General features: G+C 41.4%; 2 protein-coding genes across 9 annotated transcripts in view; one reads left to right on the top strand and one right to left on the bottom strand.

Moving 5' to 3' along the window:
* LOC106098971 (uncharacterized) overlaps positions 1-24479 on the bottom strand; it is a 242365-nt gene that overhangs the window by 177172 nt on the left and 40714 nt on the right. The gene's annotated exons all lie outside the window — the stretch shown is intronic.
* LOC100690597 (DNA repair protein RAD50) lies at positions 1025-22912 on the top strand. Of its 8 annotated transcripts, none has more exons than XM_019351507.2 (29): positions 1025-1271; positions 1654-1822; positions 4882-5019; positions 5172-5255; positions 5914-6065; positions 6152-6337; positions 6469-6673; positions 8980-9108; positions 9661-9826; positions 12709-12767; positions 12970-13104; positions 13531-13737; positions 14031-14207; positions 14314-14471; positions 14559-14734; positions 15186-15423; positions 17336-17525; positions 17673-17799; positions 17974-18167; positions 18279-18389; positions 18645-18737; positions 18940-19053; positions 19736-19863; positions 19996-20097; positions 20864-20986; positions 21080-21165; positions 21348-21481; positions 21564-21697; positions 21991-22912. In XM_019351507.2, the coding sequence occupies exons 3-29, from the start codon at positions 4891-4893 to the stop codon at positions 22166-22168; spliced, it is 3915 nt and encodes a 1304-aa protein (XP_019207052.1). In that variant the 5' UTR covers positions 1025-1271; positions 1654-1822; positions 4882-4890; the 3' UTR covers positions 22169-22912. The 8 variants fall into 8 exon arrangements, 7 of the variants coding, with proteins under 7 accessions (XP_019207052.1, XP_019207049.1, XP_019207051.1 ...); XM_019351504.2 differs by having other exon boundaries at positions 1025-1304; XM_019351506.2 differs by lacking the exon at positions 1025-1271 and adding an exon at positions 1435-1512.

The following is a 24479-nucleotide window of genomic DNA, read 5'->3' as shown; positions in this document are numbered from 1 at the left end:
CTGCGATTTTTACAGTAAAATAAAACTATGACTAGGATTTTATGTTTTTTGTGTGATTTCAGATGAGTTGTGTTAATACAGTATGTCAATGAAAAAACAACTGTAAACTCGTGAGGTTGAGCTGAAAAGAATGATACCAAGCAAGGCAAGACAAAAAAATAAAATTAAAAAAATTAAAGGTGACAAATACAAATGTAAAATCAAAAGGAGTCAAAAATGGCTTATGGTTATATTTTAGACCTCAGTGGGTTAATCCAACAAATCATGAAAAATTTGGTTTAAATTTTTGTTCATGACAGAGCAGATTTCTGACATTTTGTGCAATTTAAGCATGTAACAATTTGATTTTTTTTCTAACAAAAAAGTGTGACACTTAAGTTAGACTTGTATTTGTAAATGAACCGCCCCATGTTGTGTAGCTTTCTGGATTGTATACTTAGTGGGCTACATATTTATTTATTATACAGGCTATACAGTACATAGTATCACAATTCGCATGTTTTATGTAGCTAAAGTGTTTAATTATGTGGGCTACAGAAAATAATTAAGTTTATTAATAATTAAGATTATATTTATATGAAAAACGTGTATACTTACTGAATTTGAATAATTTTAACCATATGTAACCACCTGTATATGTGTTTGAAAAAAAAAAAGCCTTTGATTTTTCCACCCCATTTGATTCCTTTGCCACCCTCATGCCACCCTAATTTCTCTAGATCCGCCCCTGTTTAAACAGTCAGGAAGCTGTAACACTAGGAAAACTCTGGTAGCTGCAGGAACTGCAGAATAGTTCTTCAATCAGTCAAATTAATTTCAGTTTGAACTGCATACAAGCTAAGAGATCTTTTATTAGACTGGCACAGTGACCTTAAATGTTTAAATGTATGCAGTTTAAAGTTTCTGATTCTGATGTGCAGCTGTCATTTAGTGCAGACGAAGCGTCACGTGACCCCTTTGCTCGGGAGCGCGCACTAGGCAGTGAGAGTGGATCCAGTTGACTCCGCCTTCACAGTCCAACCAACTGGACGTGGAGGCAGTGACGATTTACTTCGCGAGCCTTTTCATTACCTTTCAGTTTGTGGGTTACAACAGAAAGTGATACATATATTGTTCTCACATGGTGTCGGATTATTTAAACAAACTGAGGACGTTTTGCTGAATAAGAGGATAATCACGTCTGTGTGAACTTGATTCATAGAAAGTTTAACGCTAAAAAACCCACGTTTTTCCATGATTAGGACACAAATTGCGGCTGGATCAGACAGAAGGTGGGTCAGCCCCTGAGAGGAGGATCCATGGTGGTAAATAAAATCTATTAGCAGTTGAACTTTGACCTCTGACTTTTACCACTTTCTGGCATCGTTTCAAATTACAGAGAGGTGTGTTTAAACAAATAGAACTGTGACAGGAGAGCGATTAACTACTGATGAATTTATATGTTTTACTGGGAGGGATATAGAAACAGAACATATAGAGTTACATGAGATACGTGAGCTGCTGGACAGACAGGTGATATCCATGTGAATGACTTCACTAAGTTCACTAAGAATTCTTTCTTTTATTCTTCTGTCAAATCCCGATGATTTTTGTCATGGTTACTGGTCGGAAGTACTGAAAGTGCAGATTTCAGTACAGTGTGTTTATTTACAGTGACGCATGATCACACAGCAAAGCAACAATCTTTGCGACTGGGTTCTGAGGTGTCCTGAAGGCTCCAATTGTCGCCATGGGCTTGGTCAGAAGAAACACCAGAAACAAGTCCACAACCCAGTGAGAACACTCACTCAGCCTGAGATTCCTGCACAGACAGGAGCAGAAGGTAAGTATCAGGGAACACACAGGCGATGAAGAAAAATGTTCATATGTTGGTGAGCCAACTTTACTAACTAGCTTAGTCTACAATCCAGCAATGAATGAATGTCTTCTTCTGGCTTAAATGGGATCTGGCTGATGACCAAATCTCTCATAGGTGTGGTAATCGACCCAGGTGCAAATAGGCTGAGACATGCCTTTACAAAGCAAGGTGTGGCTAGTGACAACAGATAGAGAGAGGTAGAGAAACACAGAGAGAGAAAGAGCGAGAGAGGAGAATATGAGCCAGGAGACTGGAGGACCATGATTTTTTGATTAATCGGATTATTTCAACTGACTGTTTTATAGAAGTCACTATGACTGTGTAGACAGTTTATATAGATGGTAAGTGATGCATGAGACTGTTAACTACACAGAAACTAAGGACCAGAAAAATGTCTGATTGTGTTTTTTCCTGTGTGACAATCTGCTGTGGGCCAAAGTTTCAGATTTCAGATTTGCTTATGTAAACTTGATTGCTTTATAGAGGTACACCATAATATATATGATATGTTAAGGTATATGTGTTTTAGTTATCATCCTGAGGGTTGAAGTCTTTTCCATAACTGCTCACCAGGTGATTATTTTTCTCCAGTTTACTTTGCATTAGGGGAGGATGAGGGTTAGCTCTTTGTGTTACAAACCAAAAGTGAAACCAAATAGAAGGGAGCTAATCTTAGTGCACAGTTTCTATGAATCAGTGTTGGCTTCAGTCACAAAGACAGGGACCTAAAGTCAAATGATTACCTTTGAATCACTATCAGTACTGTATACAGCTGTAACTCACACAAACCTGCTTCACCAACACTTAAAATCCCGACCATGACACCAGAAAACCTGCAGCCTGCAAGCTGCCAGAGTCTGAAAGAGCTGCACAAACCAACCCACAGTGTCATTATTTCCACTGGAACATCTGCCATCCTCTGAGCTGTGCTGTGTTTGGATCAAACTTGCTGTTGTTTGTTTTCTTTTTTTAGTTTATTGATTTATTGCTTAACAATAACGACGCCTAATCTAAACTTATCTACTTATTTCAGTGTTTAAGTTCTCCTGTTATGTCCGACACTGTCTGGTATTTACATTCATGGCACTCATCTCTGAGTTCCTATTCATTTCAAAGCTGAAGGCACTTCTAAAAACATTTTCCCAAATAGTTTAAGATATCCTGTTTCCAACTCAATCACTTAAAGATGAAGAAGGACATTACAATATACATGAATGCAAGAATAATAACTATTCCGTTGCATATTTAAGACTGTTTCACCTGTACTTTTACTTTCTATACTTTAACTTCCCTTTGCTGCTAAAACATCTTTGCTTTTATTTCATGAATTTATGAATGGTTGAGATCAGTGGTGCAAACAAACAAAAACATAGGCTCTGAACTACAGATGTGAGGGGAAAAAGTTAGTCTATATGTTCTCCACAAATGTGACAGTGTGTGGCATAGTAACGTTTTGATGAGAAGGTAAAGTCAGAAATGAATCAAATATATAATTAAACCAGTAAAACTATTTCTTTTCTGTTCAGGAATGTAAGTACATATCTATGTTCTGACATCTTAATCAAAATAATAATGATAATAATGTGTTTTACTAATGATTTCAGAATTTTGTCAAAACAATATATTTGAAAATTCATGGCTTACAATAATTATATGTTAGAGTTAAAAATAACATTTAGATCAAGAGCTTATGCTGCTGGTGGATTAACCATAAGAAACATAAGAAAATATTTAGGTAATTACCAGTGCTGTTAATTTAGGGCATCTATGGCATAAACTTTACACTGAGTGGTAAATTTGTTAAGCACTGTATATGAATCATCCCCTATGACCTTTAGATTTACTACAGCTCCACTCGGTTCAACAACAGCAGAAGAGGTATTGCTGAATAGCACACGATTACCAAAGTAAAAGCACAACGCAGCATTTCTTTTAAAGGTACAGCAATAATGAAAGAAAAAAAGGTAACTGGACACATTTGTGATAATTTCTGTGTAATAACTGCGAATCAGGGCTACAAAATGCTGACTGCATATTTTAATCACAATGCTACTGCATGTAAATAAGTGTGACCATGCTTCAGCATAGTCTGTATTACCACTCATCAGATTTTCCTTGTATTTGTTAACTTTAAATGACTGGATGTCCAACTTTCAGCTAAGAAACATTTAGCCAGATTAACCCTTTTACACATAGTGGTCACTACAGTTGACAGCTATTCAAAGGCTGTTTTCTTGTATTTGTGTCAGTGTTGATGGTACACTTGTACATAAACCACTACATTGGACACTGATGTGTCACTCCATACCCTGCCATGTTTAAAAAAAAAGCACATGTTTAAAAAAAGTACATGTTTAAAAAAAATGAAGTTCAAAATGCACATGTTGCATGCACATAGTTCAAAAATCTTTTTGTCATGCCTAAAGATGAATAAAAATACTTAAGAAAAAAAATCCTGAGTGAGGTTATCATAATTCATGCATGAAAGGGTTAAAAAATATCTATTTCTATCTGTGGTGTCATGTGTCAGTATCGTGTGTTCTGTGTGTTGGAATTTCTATGTGATCACATGACAAGTCCAAGGCAGGGTTAAACAACAAAAGCCCCATTATGAGACAGAACAGAGCAAGCATCAGAGACAACAGAAAATTCTGACACAGTGGGGGAAAAGAGCTGCTCTGTGTACAAACTGATTGTTTTTTATGTTACTATGTTTCCAAAAATGAGTTTTCTGTTCCTGCTGCAGTCTTTTGATGCCACTACAGCTGAAAGTTTTGTTCACTTTTTAGCACACAGCTGTTTGATGCTATTATACACTAAGAGATTTGGTAACATAGATTGCTATAGAGATTGAGAAAAGTAAATGCTACATTCATCAGACCATCTGACGCTGTTTACTGCAATAAAAGCTGCTCATCAGAGGCAACAGGCAGCAGGAGCAATCATGCTCATAAATCACTGATATTTAAAGTGTCACTGCTGATCAAAATCCTTCAGCTTTTAGTTTGTTTTCCTCTTTTCAGAAAGCCAAAATGTCAAAGATAAATGAGATGAGCATTCTGGGGGTGAGGAGCTTCGGGATTGAAGACAAAGACAAACAGGTCATCTCTTTCTTCACTCCTGTGACTGTGCTGGTTGGACCCAACGGAGCAGGAAAAACAGTATGAGGACATTCAGATGAGATCAAAAGTTGACTGTGAAGTCAAACAATACATCATTTAGATTTTAATATTTAATTTTTTTAAATGATCAGTGCTGTTTGTGTTTTTATCCATGTGCACCGGGACTTGTGTTTCCTGTTTCATCTTTTTAGACGATTATTGAATGTCTCAAGTTTGCAACATCAGGAGAACTTCCACCTGGATCTAAAGGAGGTGCTTTTGTTCATGATCCAAAGGTTAGTCTGCAGCTCTCTCATTTTAGCTGATTAGACTCTGAATTTAAAAATGTCCTTAAACAAAGAGTACAAAGAATTTTTTTTTTCAGCAGCAATTATGAGGTTGGATGGGCCAGTTTACATCATGACTTACTTATTTGTTCTAACTCAGTGGTTCCCAAATTGTGTACTGAAATTTTATTATTTGAATACAACAGAATTAACCCGTGGTTTATATATATTAACACCATAGAAAAGACATATTTATTTTAAAAAAGCTGACTTAAGTTGAATGTATTCCCAAAGCTACCGGCCTTATGGCTTCAGTTGTTCATACTAGATCCAGAGAGCACAAAAGTCTTGTCAGAAATGTGTTCATCTAAAAAACTATAATCAAATGTTAGACTGAGAACATGAGACTCCTGCCTCTTTTGTACCTGTAGGCAAAATCTTTATCAATATAATGAATGTAGATTTTGTAGTGTGGGCACATCATATCGGAAAATCTGAGATTTGGTGTTGTACTTGACTTATTTTAGCCTGTCTACAGTTGCTGAGTCTGCAAGCCGATTTGCAACCCACCCTCACCCTAGATTCTGTTTTTCATCTATTGTCACTGATTTCAGTAAAACTCCACCCTCTGTAGTTACAAATCTTATCATTTTTATAAATGTTGCAGGACGCCCAGAGGACAGTTGTACGAGCCCAGATTGAGCTCTCACTCTCAGACATCAAGGGAGAGGAAATCAAGATCCAACACTTCATGTCCTGCTCTCTGATAGAAAATAAATACTCCTTTAAACGTGAAGAGCAGAACATTAAAAGAACAAAGTAAGAACTTGAGTTGTTTTAACTGATGTTTAAAAATGTATAATTTGGATTCAGGTGATATGGTGCCTGTCTTCATGTTCTTCTAGGGATGGAAGGAGAGTGAGCAGGTCTGTTAAGTGTGGCGACCTGCACCAGGAGATAACGTCTGCGCTGGGTGTATCAAAGTCAGTGTTGAACGACGTCATCTTCTGTCACCAGGAAGAGTCTAACTGGCCACTTAGTGAAGACAGAGTTCTCAAAGAAAAGTTTGACTCCATCTTCAATGTAACCAAGTAAGTCCAAAATTTGTTTGTGTCTTTTTTGACATAAAATCAATTCAAACCCAACGAAAGATAAAAAAAATATTGACCTGTAGGCTCCTTTCAGATATTACAGAGTAAAGCATGTCCTGTCTTTATTACAGGTATAACAAAGCGAGGGCGAAGATGCATGAGCTGCGTTTGAAGCAAAGTCGGACAGTCGAACGGTGTCAGGCAGAGCTGTCCTACCTGGAGAAAAACAAGGAGAAGGCCCAGCAGCTTAGAGACAATGTAGCCCAAAAGCAGGCTGATCTGAGGGCCTCACGAGATCTGATCCTGCACATAGAGAACCAGATCAATCCACTTGAGGTGGGTTCATGAAACAGGCAAGAAGGTTCTGGTACTACTTTTCTGTAAACCGTTCACATGACGTGTAATCAATTCTGGTACAGTAAAAGGACTAGATGTTACAATCCCTGATAATGCATTGCTTTAAATGAAGAAAATCTTGAGGGATGGCTGTTATGAGGAAAAGCAGTCCAGAAACTTTACCAGCGGCACACATCGTTGTGTGCCTCAACTTTCGTTGTTTTACCCAAGCTAATCTGCCATTTTTCCTTGGTTAGGTTTAGGGATTAGAGATCTGATCTAAATTCTCATATTAAAATTTGGGACACATCCTCAGTAGTGGACCTTGGATTCATCGGGTGTTTCGGCCATTATCACTAGACACCCTCATCCAAGGAGGCCCTGCCAGGGTTGATCAGGCCCCAGAGTGTGTCACTGGTTTATGTTAAAATTGTTTTTCTCTTCTTCTTTTAGTTTTCTACAGTTTATTCTATCTATTCACTGCAACTGAGAAATACTTAACTCTTTAACAGTTATGGAGCCTCATTTCTTCAAAGGGACAGAAAAGGTGATAGAGAGAAGTAAGACAAGTAAGTAAGATAAGATAGGAGAGAGCAGAGAGCAGAGCAGGAAGGGGGGCGCCCAATCTGGCTTCCCACACCTCCCCGCCGGATCGGGCTGTACGCTCTACCTCCCCACTGCCTCCCAGAAAAGGGAAGACGAGCAGAGGGGAGAAGAGCGGAACATTTTTCATTCCTCCTTTTAGTTTCACTACCATGAGGTTAGCTGCACAGTCCCCAGGAGGCCCTGAGACAGCTGTATCAGTCAACCAGCAAAACTTCTAATGTTATGTTTTACCCTTTTGACACCCCTGTTGAGGCAGGCCCACCATGGGTCGATCAATCCTTGGCATGTGTATCGCTGTTAGCTGACTGCCTTAGCTGCCCAAGTGATGTCAGCCATTTTTAGCCATAGCCAGTAACTGGTCCTCTCAGCAGTGTTGGCTAGTTCTCTTATAGCCTGCCGTTGTGCCTGTCCTCTGATCCCAATCTCTCTAAGCAGCTTTGCTGTTGTGCTGGCAACAAAGCCCCTGCATCCCACTTCCACCGGGCGCACCTTGATCTTCCAGCCTCTGTCCTCTGCCTCAGCTGCCAAGTTGGCATACCGCAGCTTCTTATGCTCAAATGCCTCCTCAATTGCTTACTCCCATGGTACCGTTAGCTCAATGACATACGCAAGTTCGGGGGAGTTAGACCAAAGGACAAGGTCTGGTCGCAGAGTAGTTGTTACGATCTCTGTCGGAAAAATTAGCCTCTAATCCAAGTCCACTTGCATCTGCCAATCCCTGGCAACTTTCAGCAGGCCCAGGTTGAGGGGCTCGTCCTCGGCCTGTCTCCCTCCCGGATAAATGCTGATGAAAACTGACGCTCCTCTTGATTCATGAAAGGTTATCCAGCTCTGCCCACAGAAAGCAAAAACAATACCTGATTAATGTGGCCACTATGCATTTCAAGGTCATCTCCTTCTGCACTTCTGGACACTTCCACACTTTAAATTACTCCCATCAAAATAATGGTTTTATTTTGGGGAAGAAGTTGAATTTTCAGGGAACCAAATCTGGAGAACAGAGCTGAGAGCAAACAATGACCCTTATCCTATCCCTCCTGTTGCGTTCACCTCCCGCCCCTTACTTTAGTGTACCTGGTCAAAATTGACCGGTCTGTTTTAACAGCTCTTAAATTAGCATAACAAACATTTTTCACCACCAAAGTCAGTTTAGTCAGTCGTTCAGTGAGTGAGTGGATTCCCATTCATTTCCTATGGCGGACACTTTTGAACAGGAACACCACAGATGTCACAAGGTTGATTAAAACACTCAAAATTCAACAAATTCATCACTTTTATATGTTCAAGTGCATAGTGTGGAGGACATCATAAGACCTCGAGGCAATCAGATGTAAAACACAATATTTATGAGTGTTTTAAGTTGTAAATCAGTCAGATTTGACCCGAACGTGACAGGAAGCTTAAATGAGCTGAAAGTGCACAGTGGCACAGATTAGGTGGTTTCTGCTGAATGTTCTCATTCAAATGCCTTCAGATAATTACAGCAGAGCAACGTTCAAGTTTGTTCTTGGCACAAGTTTGAGGGTCACAGTGGTAAATAACAGGTAAGTGATCAAACTTACAGAGAATGATCTAAAAGTTGCAGCAAAGCTTATTAATATGTATGTTATAAACAAGTGATACCAGGAGAGCACAAATAGAAAAACAATGGGGGTTAAAGAAATGTATTTTATTATTTAATGTTTTATAATTTTTTGCAGACACTGCTGAGTGACATAAAAATGAAACTTGAAAATGTGACGAAGCTAGAAAATGAAATCAAAGCTCTGGACAGCTTGAGGAAACAGATGGAGGAGCACAACAAGGAGCTGGAGGAAACTATGGAAGAGGTAACACAATGTGTGAAGAATGTCTGAACAAATATGAGATGTTTTACTTTTTAGTTACAAAACTTCGAAAGATACTGCACTTTGGATGAAGTTTCATGATCTTGAAAGAGAAACTAATCGATCAAAGATTCATTAGTGTGAGATCTTTGTGATTTTCTGTCAGGTCCAGAATCTTTGCTCGGTACCTGATCTACTCGTTGGTTTTTCTTCCCTGTGACTTCCTCCACCTCCTGAAAGTGAAAATAAGCTGACACAATGGAGGAGATCCAAAATACATGACAGAGCCGTAGAGGATAACAAGATTTCCAGGGATCAACCTAAAAAAGCAGTCATGCTTATTTTAGTTTGGTTTTTGTGCTCCTTTGTGGGATCAATCTTAAACAAGAATGACCAAATTTAAATTAAGTTAGGTTTCTGAGGCTCCGAGGGCCATTTCTGCAAGTTCTTGATCACTCACACATTTTTATCACTGCAGTTTCCACTGGAGCCAGACCTCAAGACCCATTCATTTAACTGTAGACCAATTCCAATCCAGTGACCTGTGTGTTTCAGGTGTTTCAGGGTTCAGACGAGCAGCTACAGCATACTTACGAGAACCACCAGAGGACAGTGAGGGAGAAAGAGCAGAAGCTGCAACAGCACCAGGAGGAGCTGCAGACCTTTGACCAAGAATACCAGAGACTGACCAGAGACACGAATGATCTGCTGTTAGAAAAAGGTTCACTCACCTGCGTATACCAGAGTAGCTCCTGACATTTTCCTCCACACCTGAGTATGAAAAGTAGGAGTGGGTTTTGATTATCGATTTTCCGATTAAAATCAATTCTAGCTTGAATAACGCGATGCACTGAAAAAAGGGATTGGCCAGCTCTTGGATTTCTGTAAGCATCTTGCGTGTATTTAACACAATTGCCTCATGCTTTAAAGTTAAGTGTAACTATATAGTGTAGAAACTACGTCATATGCAGAGAGGGTAGATTAAATTGTTCATATCATGTTCGAGTGAAGTAAGTCAATAATATAGCAATGTTAAATCCCGCGACACCGTGATTTCAGGAAAGCATCCATCTCAGTCAAGTCGAGCAGCTGCCTTTACTTTTTTTGGTATACCGAAAAGAAGTAAATTCGGTGGTTGTTACATTAAAAAAGTCTGCCTTTTAATTTGAACACAAAAGTTTCATGTTTCTATCTTGAACGTAATTAAATCATGTAGGATCTGTATGAAATTCAACTTAATTTGTGATAAAGATCACATGAGATTTCAAAATCACTGAAGTTATAAGAGGCACACAACTACACACACCACGTGTATGCTATTGCTTTTTATTGTGGTGTAACCTATGAAGGACAAAAACGTAAAGAAAATTCTGCATCAAGCCTGTTTGATAATCTTGGGTTGGTGGCATGGTGGTTGGTGCTGTTGCCTCACAGTAAGAGGGTCATGGGTTCAAATCCACAATCTGGTACAAGTGGTTGTTTGTTTCTATGTGATAGTCTGGTGAGCTCTCCAGGGTACCCTGCCTTGTAACCTATCACTTCAGGGTTATGCCCCAGCCCCCCCTGCAACCAGGATAAAGATAGGAGGATGGTAGTTGTTGTAGATCCATTAAATTTTTATGGTAACTTTGTTGGACATTATGTAATATGAAGATAACATGTAGTATTTAAGTGACAAAGTAGTACTGGGGTAAAAGTTATTGAATACTGTTGAAATAAAATGACAAAATTGTGTAGCATTAAAATATTCCAAGAGCTCAACTTACTTCATCTAAACATGTTCCAATTGCGTTTTCTGAACACAAAATGCACAAGTTTATTGAATATGAATAAGTTGTGTTGATTTAACTCATTTGTTTAAGTTTCTGCCAAAGCAAAACATTTGTGTGCAACCAATGTCCACTACTGAATCAAGTAAATCCAACATCGCCTTTTTTTCAGTGTGTCGATTCATTAAAATCCTGAATCAGTTTTTGAATATACGTTTATTTTGCCCGAAACGCTAAAACAGCAAATGAGAGCAGGTACACAGATTCTGCACAAAGATTTAAACACAAAGCGCGGACCCGCCAACGCATCAGAATCTATGAGATGTCGGCTTTCTCACTGACGGCACGTACACGGACACGCCATTGGATGAGAAAGCCGACATCTCACAGATTCTGATGCGTTGGCGGGTCCGCGCTTTGTTTCCGTCTTTTTTTGCGCTAGATTTTGAAGCTGCAGATTTTGTCTCTCTCCAACCAAATTTGACTGAACCAGCAGCAAAAGAAGATCCAAACTATGCTTCACATTTCGCTTTAAACATCGTCATGAATTCCCTCTTTTGCTGTTTTGCTTCCACCACGATAAAATCACACTTCATGCACAGCTCTCTCTCTCTCTCTCTCAGGTATAGTTTCCCATCTAAAAATCTCTGTTTTCTGCATTATTTACTTGCTTATTACCCTCCACTCTACCGTTATGTACAGTAACTTAATTAAATTGAAAGTCTCATTTCTGCTGTTCAATACTGAAGAAATTTAAACTTTTTAAAATTATGCGAAATTGCAAAACGCTCAGCTGTGTCTCTAATAAAACCTCTGTAACTTTGCTCTGCTTCACTTCAGCAGCATCAGGTAATGTTCATATGTTGATTCATGGTTTTCTTCGGTTTTTGTTCTATTGCAGAATATTTTTAAGGTCATCTGCTGTAAAAAGCCCGGCCAGGAAAATCTCCTTCATGTTTTTCTGTGTTTTATGCTCAGTTACTTTGACACAAAGGCATCTGCTGTGATATGTACACCTTTGATAAAGTCTTGCAAGTGTCAGCTTTCTTTTTATAGATATAAAAATATGGATATGTACTGATAAATGATCAGAATTATAATATTTCTCACTGTCTGAGGCAGAATTTCCCTGAATCGAATCGGGACCTTGTGAATCAGAATCAAATCGATTCTAGAAATCAGTGATGATACCCAGCCCTAATGAAAAGCACATCTTACAGCAGGTGTATCTGACATCACTGTGCTGCTGTGGTTCCTTCGACCTCCCATTAATGTTGCTGTGATACTGTCATTACCACACAGTCTCATTCAAGTTCATGAAACAATCCCAACTTTTTCACTTTCAGTCTATTAATTTCTATTTTTGAACATTCATTTTCATCCGGCTGGTCTCATAGCTGCTGATTCTTGTCTGTGTACAATATTTACCATGCTGCATGAAAAACTCTGCAGTGGGTCAGTTTAAGCAAAAGGTTGTTTTCCACTGAAATGGACCCTTTATGATGTTAACCATGAACTAACCATGAACTGGTGAAAAACCCTGACAGCAAACTTCTCCCAGCACTTGCATCACAAACATGTGATTGGTCGGTTATGATGGTCCTGGAACAACACTGATAAGAAACAACATCAGCACAGTCCTATCAGATCATGTACTTATCACCATATGTGTAACGAGTCATTCGTTAAGTCGTGTCTTGTTGTTGTGACATGTTTTCACAGTAAATATATCGCTCAGTACACTGACAGAATAAAAAATACTAGAAGTGGAATATTGCAGAGTGTGGCTGCTGTGTTTCCTCAGTACAGAATTAGCAACATTTTCTTTCCACAGGTCGTCTACAACATGAAGCTGAACGTCACACTAAGAACACTGAGGACCGTGACAGCCTGGTAAGAAGAAAGAAAACCTCTGCTCTCTTAATTTTTTTGTTTCTGTCAGGATAAAGTAGACATCAAGCTGTTTCTGTGGAGTCTGTAAATCCACTAAGGTGGACTTAATCACTCAGAGCCAGCAGTGACATTAAATATGCATGTGGATTAATACAAGGACACAATAACTCTTTTATTTATTCACACGTCATCTGTGTCACAGGTCCACTCTTTGTCATCCTGTCTGGAGATGGAGGGTTACGACCAGCTGCCCTTTACTGTTTCTCAACTCAAGAGCTTTTACCATCAAGTCACACAGAGACTGGAGCAGGAAAAGGAGAGAGTCAGTCAGCTTTTGGTAAGAAATGCTCTCTCACTCTCAGTTTTTGTCAGTATTTGTGTGTAATTTTTCACAGATAAAATAATGTCCAACCAGTCATGGCATATTGCTGCCCCTCCCTGAGCCTGGTTCTTCAGCAGATTTCTTCCTGTTATAAGGGAGTTTTTCCTTCCCGCTGTCACCAATGTGTTTGCTCATAGGCGATCTGTCGGAGTTTTCTCTGGTTCTCTGTATTATTGTAAGTTTACATTATAAACTGCCTTGAGATAACTGTTTTTGTGACCTGGTGTGATAAAAATTGAATTGAACTGAAAACAGAATTCTAAGATAAAATACATGTTAGCTAGAGATGCCTACAAAAAAGTCATCTGAACAATCATATATGAAATATTTGTGCTCTTCACTTCCGTTCTTCCTCCTCCTCTTAATATTTGGCTCGATCAGGCAGAGCTGCAGAAACTGGAGCAGCAGAAGCAGCAGTCTGTTGATGAAATGAGGGACAGGAAGACGTGCATGGAGAGAACGGTGGAGATGAAAAGAGACGAGCAGCAAAAGAAGCAACAAGAGCTGAAAAACATCACAGAAGAGCTGCAAAGACTGCAGGATTCATCTAGTCAACTGCAAGAGCTGGAAAATAAACTGGCTGAAGTGGTGAGAATGCACACACACACGGATCATGATGTTTTTGAGGTTGTGAAATCGTCACAGGTTGATTTCTTTGATATTCTCTTTTTCTGGATCAGAGACTGGATATATCATACTTGTCTCTTACACTAGATTGATCCTACTCTTTTACAGCTTGATGTATTTATCCACAGACTCTGTTACAGCTGCTTTGTATGAATCACAGTTCAAAAGCATCCTTCTTTGTCTGACATTTGTCTCCTCTTGAGCCTCTTTCATGTTCTGATATCATAGATTGTGTTTTGTGTGTTTCTCTTCAGGAGCGTGAGGATGCAGTTCAGAGCTCCAGCGTGGAGGAGCTGAAGGCCGAGGTCGAGGAGCTCCAGGAAGAAAAGGCTCAACTCGACTGCACACAGAGACAGCTCGACGAAGAGATGGAGACACTCAACATGCACACAGCTGCACTCACACAGATGGACATACTGAAAAAGGGCAAAGTAATGAGGAACTTAAACTCACCTGCTGCTGCTTTTCTGCTTCTCTTACTGATCATCTCCCTTCTTTCCCTTATCCCCTCTCATCTTTCCTCTTTCTGTCCTCCAGGCAGAGATGGAGGAGCAGATTCTTCAGATCCGGTCTCGTCACTTTGAGGATCTGGTGTCTCTATTGGGCCACTTTCCAAACAAGAAAGAGCTGCAGGACTGGATCTCTTCCAAGTCAAAAGAAATCAGCAGCACCAGGGACAGACTTACAAAACTCAAGTTGGTAACATTTAAGTAGAAAACAATGCTTTTAAGATGGATCTTTTCCCGACACTCACCACTGTTACATTGTGGTTTTCATCTCAGAATGGACTTGGCATCAAATGAGCAGAATAAAAGCCACATTACTGCTGAGCTGCTGAAGAAGGAGCAGCAGTTAGCCACAGATGAAGAGAAGTTCTTGAATGTTTGCAGCAGTCGAGATCTGGAGCAGGACCTGAGCAACCTGCAGAGAGATCTGGGCGAGATATTCAAGACAAAAGGTAAATGGTCTCAAATAGGAAGAGTGGTAGCTTCTTTGGACCTTGCGATCAGTTTTACGTGGGAACTATTTTCTTACTACTGTCTTCATCCACCAACCAAAAGAATCCTGGAGCTATGTGACATTAGGTCATCTGGGAGGTGCAGCATGAACGTTTACATCCTGTCACGCTGTCAGAAGCTCTCGTCATAGTTGATGCACACTTCCTTCTGCAGAGGTAGTCAGAGAGTTGAAAGAAAATAGTTTCTACTTGCTCACAAAAATGTTTGTTTTTTTGTCATGAGACACTGCTTCTAAATCATTATTATTATTATTATTATTTATATGAAGCTCTGAGCACCACAGGACAAGCACCATTTAGAAGAGAACTGCTTCTTTAAGCCTCCTAATGTATTATCCATATGAATAAACATGACTCCTGTGTCCTTCTTTCTGCTTCTGTCCTGGTTTAGCTCTACTAGCTGGAACTAAAGTGGTGTACACCCAGTTCATCAGCGAGCTAAGCGAGCACAGGAAGCCCTGCTGCCCCATGTGCCGACGATCGTTTCCCTCAGAGTCTGAGGTGCAGGAAGTCGTCAGAGTCTTGCAGTCTAAACTACACCTGGTGCCAGAAAAACTGAAGATCACTGAGCAGGACCTGGAGAGGACAGAGAGGAGGAGAGAGGAGATAGTGGCTCTCAGGCCTGTGAGGTACAGTGTCAGAGACATTTGTGTCAAACCAACAGAAGTCCAGTCTGTCCTCATTTCTTTTTTTCTTTTTTCCAATCTACATTGTCCTTAGCTGTTTTGGTTAATTTTTTGTGTGTACGTAAAGGTACATGTAAGTGTTATTCACTGCTATTTGCAAAATAGGCTGGATGAATGTGTAAAGCACCAACCAGGCTCACAAGAGTTTTTGCTTGGTGAGTGTTGGCTGGGATAAACGTCTGCCTCCACATCAGTCTGACTTTAGACAATTTGGAGGCGGAAACCAATGAATGGTTACTTTTAACACCATAATGGTGATACATCATTGATTTACAACTTTAGCTACAAAAATTTGAAATCATTTGGAAGATGGGGACTTGAGGACAAGATGGTTCAGTGGCTCAGTACTGTCTTCTGGAGAGGATACTGTTGTCAGGTAACAGGCCCAGGACACACACAGCTGGAGACTTAGAAAGATTAAGTTTAAAAATATCATTCACCAAGTTAATGATCCCATCCCACAAATAATCATTTTTCCGGCATGTGTACAACATATGAACTAGGGTCCCGGCTTCCTCCTGACATTTCCAACAGGTGTCATTATCCACAAGCTTCAGCCTGACTAATTTACTGGGAGTCCAGTAATTTCTGTGAAGCAACTTGTATTGGATAAGTTGAGACTGTGTTTCAGGTGAGCAAACATACCATGATGAAACCAGCTTCTTCCAACTGTCCTCTAAAATCTGAATTCCCAGATCCTTCTCCCAGCACTGCCTCAGCCCCCCCAAATTGGGAGAGTGCGCCTCTCTGAAGATCCCGTAGAATTTGGATGCCCTGATTCTATTAATGCCAGGAGCTGCAAACATCTCCTGAATACTAGATGGAGGGTCTGGGTTATTATTCAAAATAGTTTTAATACAGTGTCTAATTTGAAAAAACCTCCAAATTTCCCTTGGATCCAGAAACCAGGTCTCTTGTATGAAAGCCAATACTGGATCTTTAGATGGTACTGGTCTTCCCCTCTGAGTGAGGAAGGCCTCTAAAGACGAGGGAGCCACAAGACTTTCCTCAATCGCAACCCATGATGGCTTCTCCGTAAGGGAATTATGTATCTTAACTAACTGAGAGAGAGAGAAAGCATAGTGATAACAGACCATCTTGGGCATTGCCAACCCGCCACTATCTTTAGCAGCATATAGTTTGGACCGATTAAAAGATGGCTTTTTGCCTGCCCACACAAAACCCTCCACACATGTATTATAAAGCTTTAGCAAATTATGTGGGACTGCTATAGGTAACATGTGAAGAAAGTACTGAAGTTTAGGAGCAATAATCATCTTCACCAAGTTAATTCTGCCCAAAAGGGACAGATTTATTTTAACCCAATTCTGCAACAGCGGACGAATGTTTTGAATCACTGGGGAGATATTTACTTGCATTATGTTATCTAAACCAGGAGTCAATTTAATCCCCAAGTAAGTCAAACCCCCGGGCATCCACTTGAACTGCCATGAGCTCCTTGTAACTGGAGGACACAATTTAGAAATGGGCATAACTTCCGACTTAGACCAATTTATGGTGTAGCCAGAGATTACAGAAAAGGAATCAATAATTGAGGAAATTGCAGGAACGGCCTGTTCTGGGTTACTTGAAATCAATAAAATGTCATCTGCATACAAAAAAGTTTTATGTTCTTCTTGACCCATATCCACCCCTCTGATTTGCTTACATTCACGTAGTGCAATAGCCAAAGGCTCCAAAAACAGGGCGAAAATGAGAGGTGATAAGGGTGAACCTTGTCTAGTGCCCCGACTTAACGAAAAGGAGGGTGGTCTGTCCTCATTTCTTTGTAAGAGATAAAAACGAAGAATCCACTGTCGATTCATTGATTTTTCTCTTTCATGTCTCATGTCAGGGAGGCCATTGTGCAGTTTCAGGAAAATGAGCTGCCAGCATTGAGGAAGCGGCTGCAGACTGTGGACAGAGAAGCTGAGAGGCTGAAGGGTGATGTGGAGGAGCAGGAGGCTCTGCTCACCATCCTGAGGTCTGAGGAGGAAAAAGCCAAAGACTGCCTGCAGGGCATTTCCCTCATAGACTCATACCTGGTACCAAACATTTGTCTGTCTCATTCTTTCTCACCACATGTGCCAGACACAGCCAGGACCTGCACACATCTGTCCTTTTTTCAGGACAAAGAATCAAGTTTAGGAAGTACATAAAAAGTGATGAGATCTGGATTTCCTTCTCTGCAGAGAAACCTTGAAGAGGTGGAAAGGAAAATTGATGAGCAGGCAGCCAAACTCCAGGAAGTAAACCTGGACAACACATTTCAGCAGCTTAGTCAGGAGAAACAAGAAACTCAGGACCAGCTCGACACCAGTAAGACAACCAGCTCTGTTTCCAGCCCTGATTTTAACTCTGACCCTCGATTTCTCCCATGAAACCCACGACAATCCAAACTGTGTAAAAACTGGACTTACTGCATATCTCTTATATCTGTGTCTCTGCGTTGCAGCATGATTTCCTTTCCTTTGGCCTTTTGTGTCCTTGCAGCTTACAGCACAATTGTGGGTAAACATAAACAGATCCAGGACCAGCAGGAGCAGATTCAGAGGCTGAAAAGTGCAGCGATAGAGATGAGAGACGAGCAGCTTCAGCTGATCAGAGACAAACAGAAGCAGCAGCACCTGGAGGAGCTGAGTGCAGAGATCACTGCTAGGATGGAGGCCTTAACCACAGAGATCAGGGTGCTGTTTATATTTTTATTATTATTATTCATTTACCTATTTTTATTTCTCTGTAAGTGGAAACAAATATTTAACGTTGCATTTTTTTCCTCTGACTTTGTGGTCGAACAGGAGGGAAATGAAGAACTGCGCCCTCTATCAGCTGCTCTGGAGAAGCTGCAGCAGGAAAAGCAAAAGCTGGTGGAGCAGAAGAAGCAGAGAGAGGAAGAAGAGCAGAAGAAGGTGGATGCATGCATGCTCTTTTAGTGGGAACGTGTCCTTCTTTCTATCTGCTGCACATTGTCAGGTTCCTTTGCTCGTAACCAAAACCAATGAATCAACACAGTTCAAATTACACACAGTTATAAAATACATTTGCACGTAGAACCGTGTTTAAGACAAAAACATAACATCATGTGTGCAATGTTCTTAGAGCATTTCTATCAAACAGAGTTGTGAGTGTTTATGAGGTAACTGCTGTAACTCTGTTACTGACAGATTCGTAACATTGAGGAGAGACTGAAGGAAATCACTGCCTTGCAAAGAGACGTCACTAAATATGTTGATGAGGGAAGAGACAAATACAAAGAGGTAACGTGATGATCGCTGCTGGATAAACAAAGGAAGCACTGAAGCACCTTTCCTTAGCGTTTAGAGGATTTCACCAGTTTCCTAACTAATATGCACTACAGTTAGGACTATATGACCACAACTGTATCCATTTATTTTAAATGTGGACTGTAATCATGTTGATTTATTATTTTTTTATACTATCTGTCTGCCAATGTTGCAGGACAAAGAGTCAGAGTATCAAGCAGCAACGACTCAGCTCCAAGAGGCTGAGAGGAATAAAGAGAGGATCAGCACAGAGATGGGAAACATCCAGCAGGACAAAGACACTCAAAAGGTGTTTTGATTCTTGTTTTTCTCTTTTTTTTTAACCTGTAACTTTAAAAAATGAAACTTAGGGTTATTTACTCTCATTGCCGATGTCACACCCACCTTTGCATCTATTTAAAAGTGAAGCCACAAACTGTATATAAAAGATGGTCTTAGCCCCATGAAATCAGTCCAGAAGTGACTTAAACCTGCATTGCTTCTAATGACCAGCAGGAGGCGACTCTTTCCTGATTGAGTTTGTAGTTTAAATCTTATTGAATCGAATCTTATTTTAAATATTTTTGTAAATTATGGTCTTTATTAGGCTGATAAAGCAGGGAATGCATTAGGGCGGGTCTACCTTTTGATTGACAGGTCGCTGCTGTTTCTCAGCCAGATCCACATCTTGCTCGTCACTCTTGCTTGTTGCTAAAAAAGGGAGATGCCAGGAGTTAAATAACTCTACTGAAGCTTTTAAAACTTTGATTTCTTTACTAAATCGTGACGTCACAGTGGCTACATTCATTTTTATGTACAGTCTATGAGGAAACTCTGGGCTCTTTGTCCTTTAATTTAAGAAAAACTCATAAACCTCTTCAACATCCAAATTCTTATGAAGAATGTTGTATAAAAAAAGTCTATTTTATTATCACACTGACACTTTGTGTGCTCACTGACTTCAATGCTGCCATTACTGAAATGTTCCTCAGGTCAAAGAGCGCTCCTTATGGGACAACCTGACCTTGAGAAAGCGCGTTAATGAGCTGAAGAACATGGCGGCCAAACGTGAGGCTCTGGAGGAAAAACTGAGCTACATGCAAGTCTCGCAGCTTCAGCGGTGAGAGCGCTGCACTGTAAAGTCAGCCCCACCCTCTGCTACTGCAGCAGTGTCACACCTCAGGTGGTAAAGATTACTCAGGGCCAAGTCAGACTCAGTGTTTTACCCTCATGTCTTTCTGTGGGTGTCCAGACAACGTGAGGAAGAGGAAAGCAAGCTGGCCGAACTGAAGAGCGAGCGCAGTCGGGAGGAGGGCGCACAGAAACCCCTGGAGGAGCAGATACTGGAATACAGGTTTGTTACGCTGCTCTTTCCTCGGCTCTCACCATATCAGGTTAAAGCAGACGGCTGCACGCCCTCAGCCTGCTTCTGCTGGACTTTCCTTCCTGTTAACAGCTTTTTCTCCTCGCTGTCACCAAGTGGTGCACAAAGGGAATCGCTGGCTTTGCCTCTACAGTACTGCTCACTTATTTTCATACCCAGCCAGGCTAAAATATACACTTTCTGCTAAGCAATCAATTCTACTTTGACACAGATATATAGCACTGTGCAAAAGTCTTGAGCCACCTCTCATTTCTTTCTATTTTACTTCTAAGGAGCAAAGCTTGTGTAATGTGTTAACGTGCTCTGGAGCAACAGTGTTCCAGCTTTCAGAGTGCCTCTTTGGACATTGGCTCAAGACTTTTGCACAGCCCTGTACCTAAAATAAGATCATTTCAGTGATCAAAGTTAAAACAACAATGAAATCAGTAAAACTCCTTTGACTTTGTGCTCATGACTTAAACACATTTCCCATAATTCACCACTGTAACCCAGAGTACTTCGGGTATCTGAGGGTTATATAACATGATTCACACAATAAAGGCGACAATTTTCATTTTTCAACATCACATGTGAAACGTGTGCAAAACACTAGAAAAACTCTTCCCCCCCACGCTGAGTGTGGAGCCTGGACAGAGCTGAGAAAATCCCTGATTCTCCCTGAAAGTTCACATGAGCACATGAAACAAGAGCGCTTCACTCACTTTCACTCATCTCTGATCTGAACCTTTGATTGCAGCAAACAGCTGGAGGAAGATCAGTACGGCAAAGCCGAGGAGCTCCACAGAGACAAGATGATTGAGATGAGGACCACACAGCTGCTCAGCAAAGACCTGAAACTCTACGAAGAGGCTCTAGATCAGTAGGTTTACTGCAGGTCGTCGCTTGATCATCAGTGTGGGACAGAAACCGTGTGAAGGTCATCAGAGTTTCTGTTTCTCTGTTGCTTCCACAGAGCCATCGTGAAGTTCCACAGCATGAAGATGGATGAGATCAACCAGAACATCAGAGACCTGTGGCGCAGCACCTACAGGGGTCAAGGTGCATCTCACTGACCCTCCCAGACAAAAATCAGCTCAGTGAATGAAGACGTGCTCGTGTCTATGACACTACAGCAGAGTGGGATCGATACCTCTCAGACACATTTTACACATCTGATCACCAGAAAACTGCTCAGTGGGTAAATGTGAGTGTTTGGTCTTCACCTCGTGTCTCCTCTGCAGATATCGAGTACATCGAGATCAGGTCTGAGGTGGAGGAGAGGTCAGAGGGGCGGAGGAGCTACAACTACAGAGTAGTGATGATGAAAGGAGACGCAGACGTGAATATGAGAGGGCGCTGCAGTGCCGGTCAGAAGGTATTTAAAAGATTTTCTGTGTCAGCGCCTCCGTCACTTAAACTCCTGTTTAGTTGGATGGATTGATCCTGTGTGTGTTTAGGTGCTGGCATCCCTGATCATCCGGCTCGCTCTGGCAGAGGCCTTCTGTCTCGACTGTGGAATCCTGGCCCTGGATGAGCCCACCACCAACCTGGACCGGGAGAACATCAAGTCCCTGGCAGACGCTCTCGTAGAGTCAGTGCATGCAAACGATGTGTTACCCAGAGAAACCAGATGTTTGTTCAGCCTAAAGCCGAACCTCTGACTTTGTGACTTTCCCTAAAGCAGACAGTGTAAATAAAAGCTCACAGCTTTAAAGTACAAACTTATAATAAATGTATGAAAGATCTCAAAGACAACCTGACATGACAAACAGTAAACACACGCAGCATGTTTCCAGATCTTACAGAGTCGTAGCTTCATCTGTTGCATTATTCAGGCTGCTTCTTGAATCCTCTCCACTTCTCTGTCTCCTCCGTCCTCTCCAGGATCATCAGGACTCGCTCTCAGCAGCGTCACTTCCAGCTGCTGATCATCACTCATGACGAGGACTTTGTGCAGCTGCTGGTTCGGTCCGGGTGCATCCAGCACTTCTACCGCATCAGCAAGAACCAGGACCAGAACTCAGAGATCACCAAGCACAGCACAGCCTTCCTCTCTGTGTGACACCTTTGTACCTCAGCAGCTCTGACATCACTTCATGGTTCACCCTTTCACAAACGGCCACGTGAGCTGTTCGTCCGGCATCAGGACGAAATTTGGATTCGGCGCCTCAGCTGACGACACTTCAGCACGTGAAAGTCTGTGGACTAATGGACACAACCTGTTCAGAGATCAGAGGCAGCTCCACAGTTTACATTTCTATTTCTACGTTTCCTCTGAGGGGACAGTGTTCTCTTATGAATATTTTTATGGGACAAAGAGGTGTGAGTGGTGTGAGCTGTGATTTTGGTTTTTTTTGGTTTTTTAGATCTCCTCTGGTTCCTCTAAAGGGCACCCGGGACAGTTCAGAACATCAGCAGCTGTTATAGAGCCAGAGGTGACTCCAGCTGTCAGAATTACCTGCATGCATTAAATTATGTTAATGCATGAAGGAAATCCTTTTTCCTGTTAGGGTGGCTCCATTTTTAGTTTATTTTTTAATATTTTTCTTCACTCTTTAATTTTTTTCCTTACAAATATTTACTGCTGGACTTAGTAGAATAATGCACATTTGTCAGCACTCGGTCACATAGACACCGCATGATCCAGTAAAAGACTAGATTTTACAATCCCAGACAATACATTGCTTTTAATGGAGGAAATCTTGAGGGATGGCTGTTATGAGGAAAAGCAGCCCAGAAACTTTACCAGCGGCACACATCGTTGTGTGCCTCAACTTTCGTTCTTTTACCCAAGCTAATCTGCCATTTTCCTGGTTAGGTTTAGGGATTAGAGATCTGATCTAAATTGTTAAAATTTGGGACACATCGTCAGTAGTGGACCTTGGATTCATCGGGTGTTTCGGCCATTATCACTATACACCCTCATCAAGGAGGCCCTGCCAGGGTTTATCAGGCCCTGAAGTGTGTCACTGGTTTATGTGAAATTGTTATTTCTCTTCTTCTTTCTCCTGTTTAATTTTCTACAGTTTATTCTATCTATTCACTGCAACTGAGAAATACTTACCTCTTTAGCATTTATGGAGCCTCATTTCTTCAAAGGAAAAGAAAAGGTGATAGAGAGAAGTAAGACAAGTAAGTAAGATAAGATAGGAGAGAGCAGAGAGGAGAGCCGGAAGGGGGGCGCCCGATCTGGCTTCCCACACCTCCCTGCCGGATCGGGCTGTACGCTCTACCTCCCCACTGCCTCCCAGAAAAGGGAAGAAGAGCAGAGGGGAGAAGAGCGGAACATTTTTCATTCCTCCTTTTTGTTTCACTACCATGAGGTTAACTGCACAGTCTCCAGGAGGCCCTGAGACAGCTGTATCAGTCAACCAGCAAAACTTCTAATGTTATATTTCACCCTTTTGACGCCCCCTGTTGAGGCAGGCCCACCACGACTCGGTCAATCCTTGGCATGTGTGTCGCAGTTAGCTGACTGCCTTAGCTGCCTGTCAGCCCTTTTTAGCCATAGCCAGTGACTGGTCCTCTCAGCAGTGTTAGCTAGTTCTCTTATAGCCTGCCGTTGTGCCTGTCCTCTGATCCCAATCTCTCTAAACAGTTTTGCTGTTGTAAAAATCCCACTTCCACCGGGCGCACCTTGATCTTCCAGCCTCTATCCTCTGCCTCAGCTGCCAAGTTGACATACCGCAGCTTCTTACGCTCAAATACTTCCTCAATTGCTTCCTCCCATGGTACTATTAGCTCAATGACGTACGCAAGTTTTTGGGAGTTAGACCAAAGGACAAGGTCTGGTCGCAAAGTTGTTGTTACGATCTCTGTCAGAAAAATTAGCCTCTAATCCAAGTCCACTTGCATTTGCCAATCCCTGGCAACCTTCAGCGGGCCCAGGTCCGGGGTTGAGGGGCTTGCCCTCGACTTGTCTCCCTCCCGGACAAATGTTGATGAAAGCCGACGATCCTCTTGGTTCATGAAAGGTTGAGCGTTGATGGATTTCCTTTTGCGCTCAACTTTCTCAGCCAGACACCTGAGGACCTGGTTGTGTCTCCATGTGTATCTGCCCTGAGTAAGGCTAGTCATACAACCAACCAAGATATGCTTGAGTGTTGCTGGGACTGTACACAGGGGGCAGGCTGGGTCCTTTCCAAACCATCGACACTCTATTCGGTGTTTCAGTGTTCTTGTCTTCTGTTAAACAGGAAGAAGAAACCTGTAACAGGTGATGTCTGTGAGGTTTTCATATTAACCCAGATTTGTCTGCTCTTTGATGAACACTGTTTGGCTCACGCTGCAGGAGGTGCTGGTGTTTTTATAGGACAGCTGAGCGGTCACCTGCTCTTTAAGACATGTTTGATCTGTGTGAATGTGACACATTA

Source organism: Oreochromis niloticus, linkage group LG23, assembly GCF_001858045.2.
Source record: "Oreochromis niloticus isolate F11D_XX linkage group LG23, O_niloticus_UMD_NMBU, whole genome shotgun sequence".
Classification (NCBI taxonomy): Eukaryota; Metazoa; Chordata; class Actinopteri; order Cichliformes; family Cichlidae; genus Oreochromis; species Oreochromis niloticus.
This window is presented reverse-complemented; position numbering and strand designations above follow the sequence as displayed.

Coding starts and splice junctions, on each gene's coding strand:
- LOC100690597 (XM_019351502.2), top strand. Junction 13,105..13,530: donor AGAGAGTCAGTCAGCTTTTG/GTAAGAAATGCT, acceptor TGGCTCGATCAG/GCAGAGCTGCAGAAACTGGA. Junction 20,987..21,079: donor TACGAAGAGGCTCTAGATCA/GTAGGTTTACTG, acceptor TTGCTTCCACAG/AGCCATCGTGAAGTTCCACA.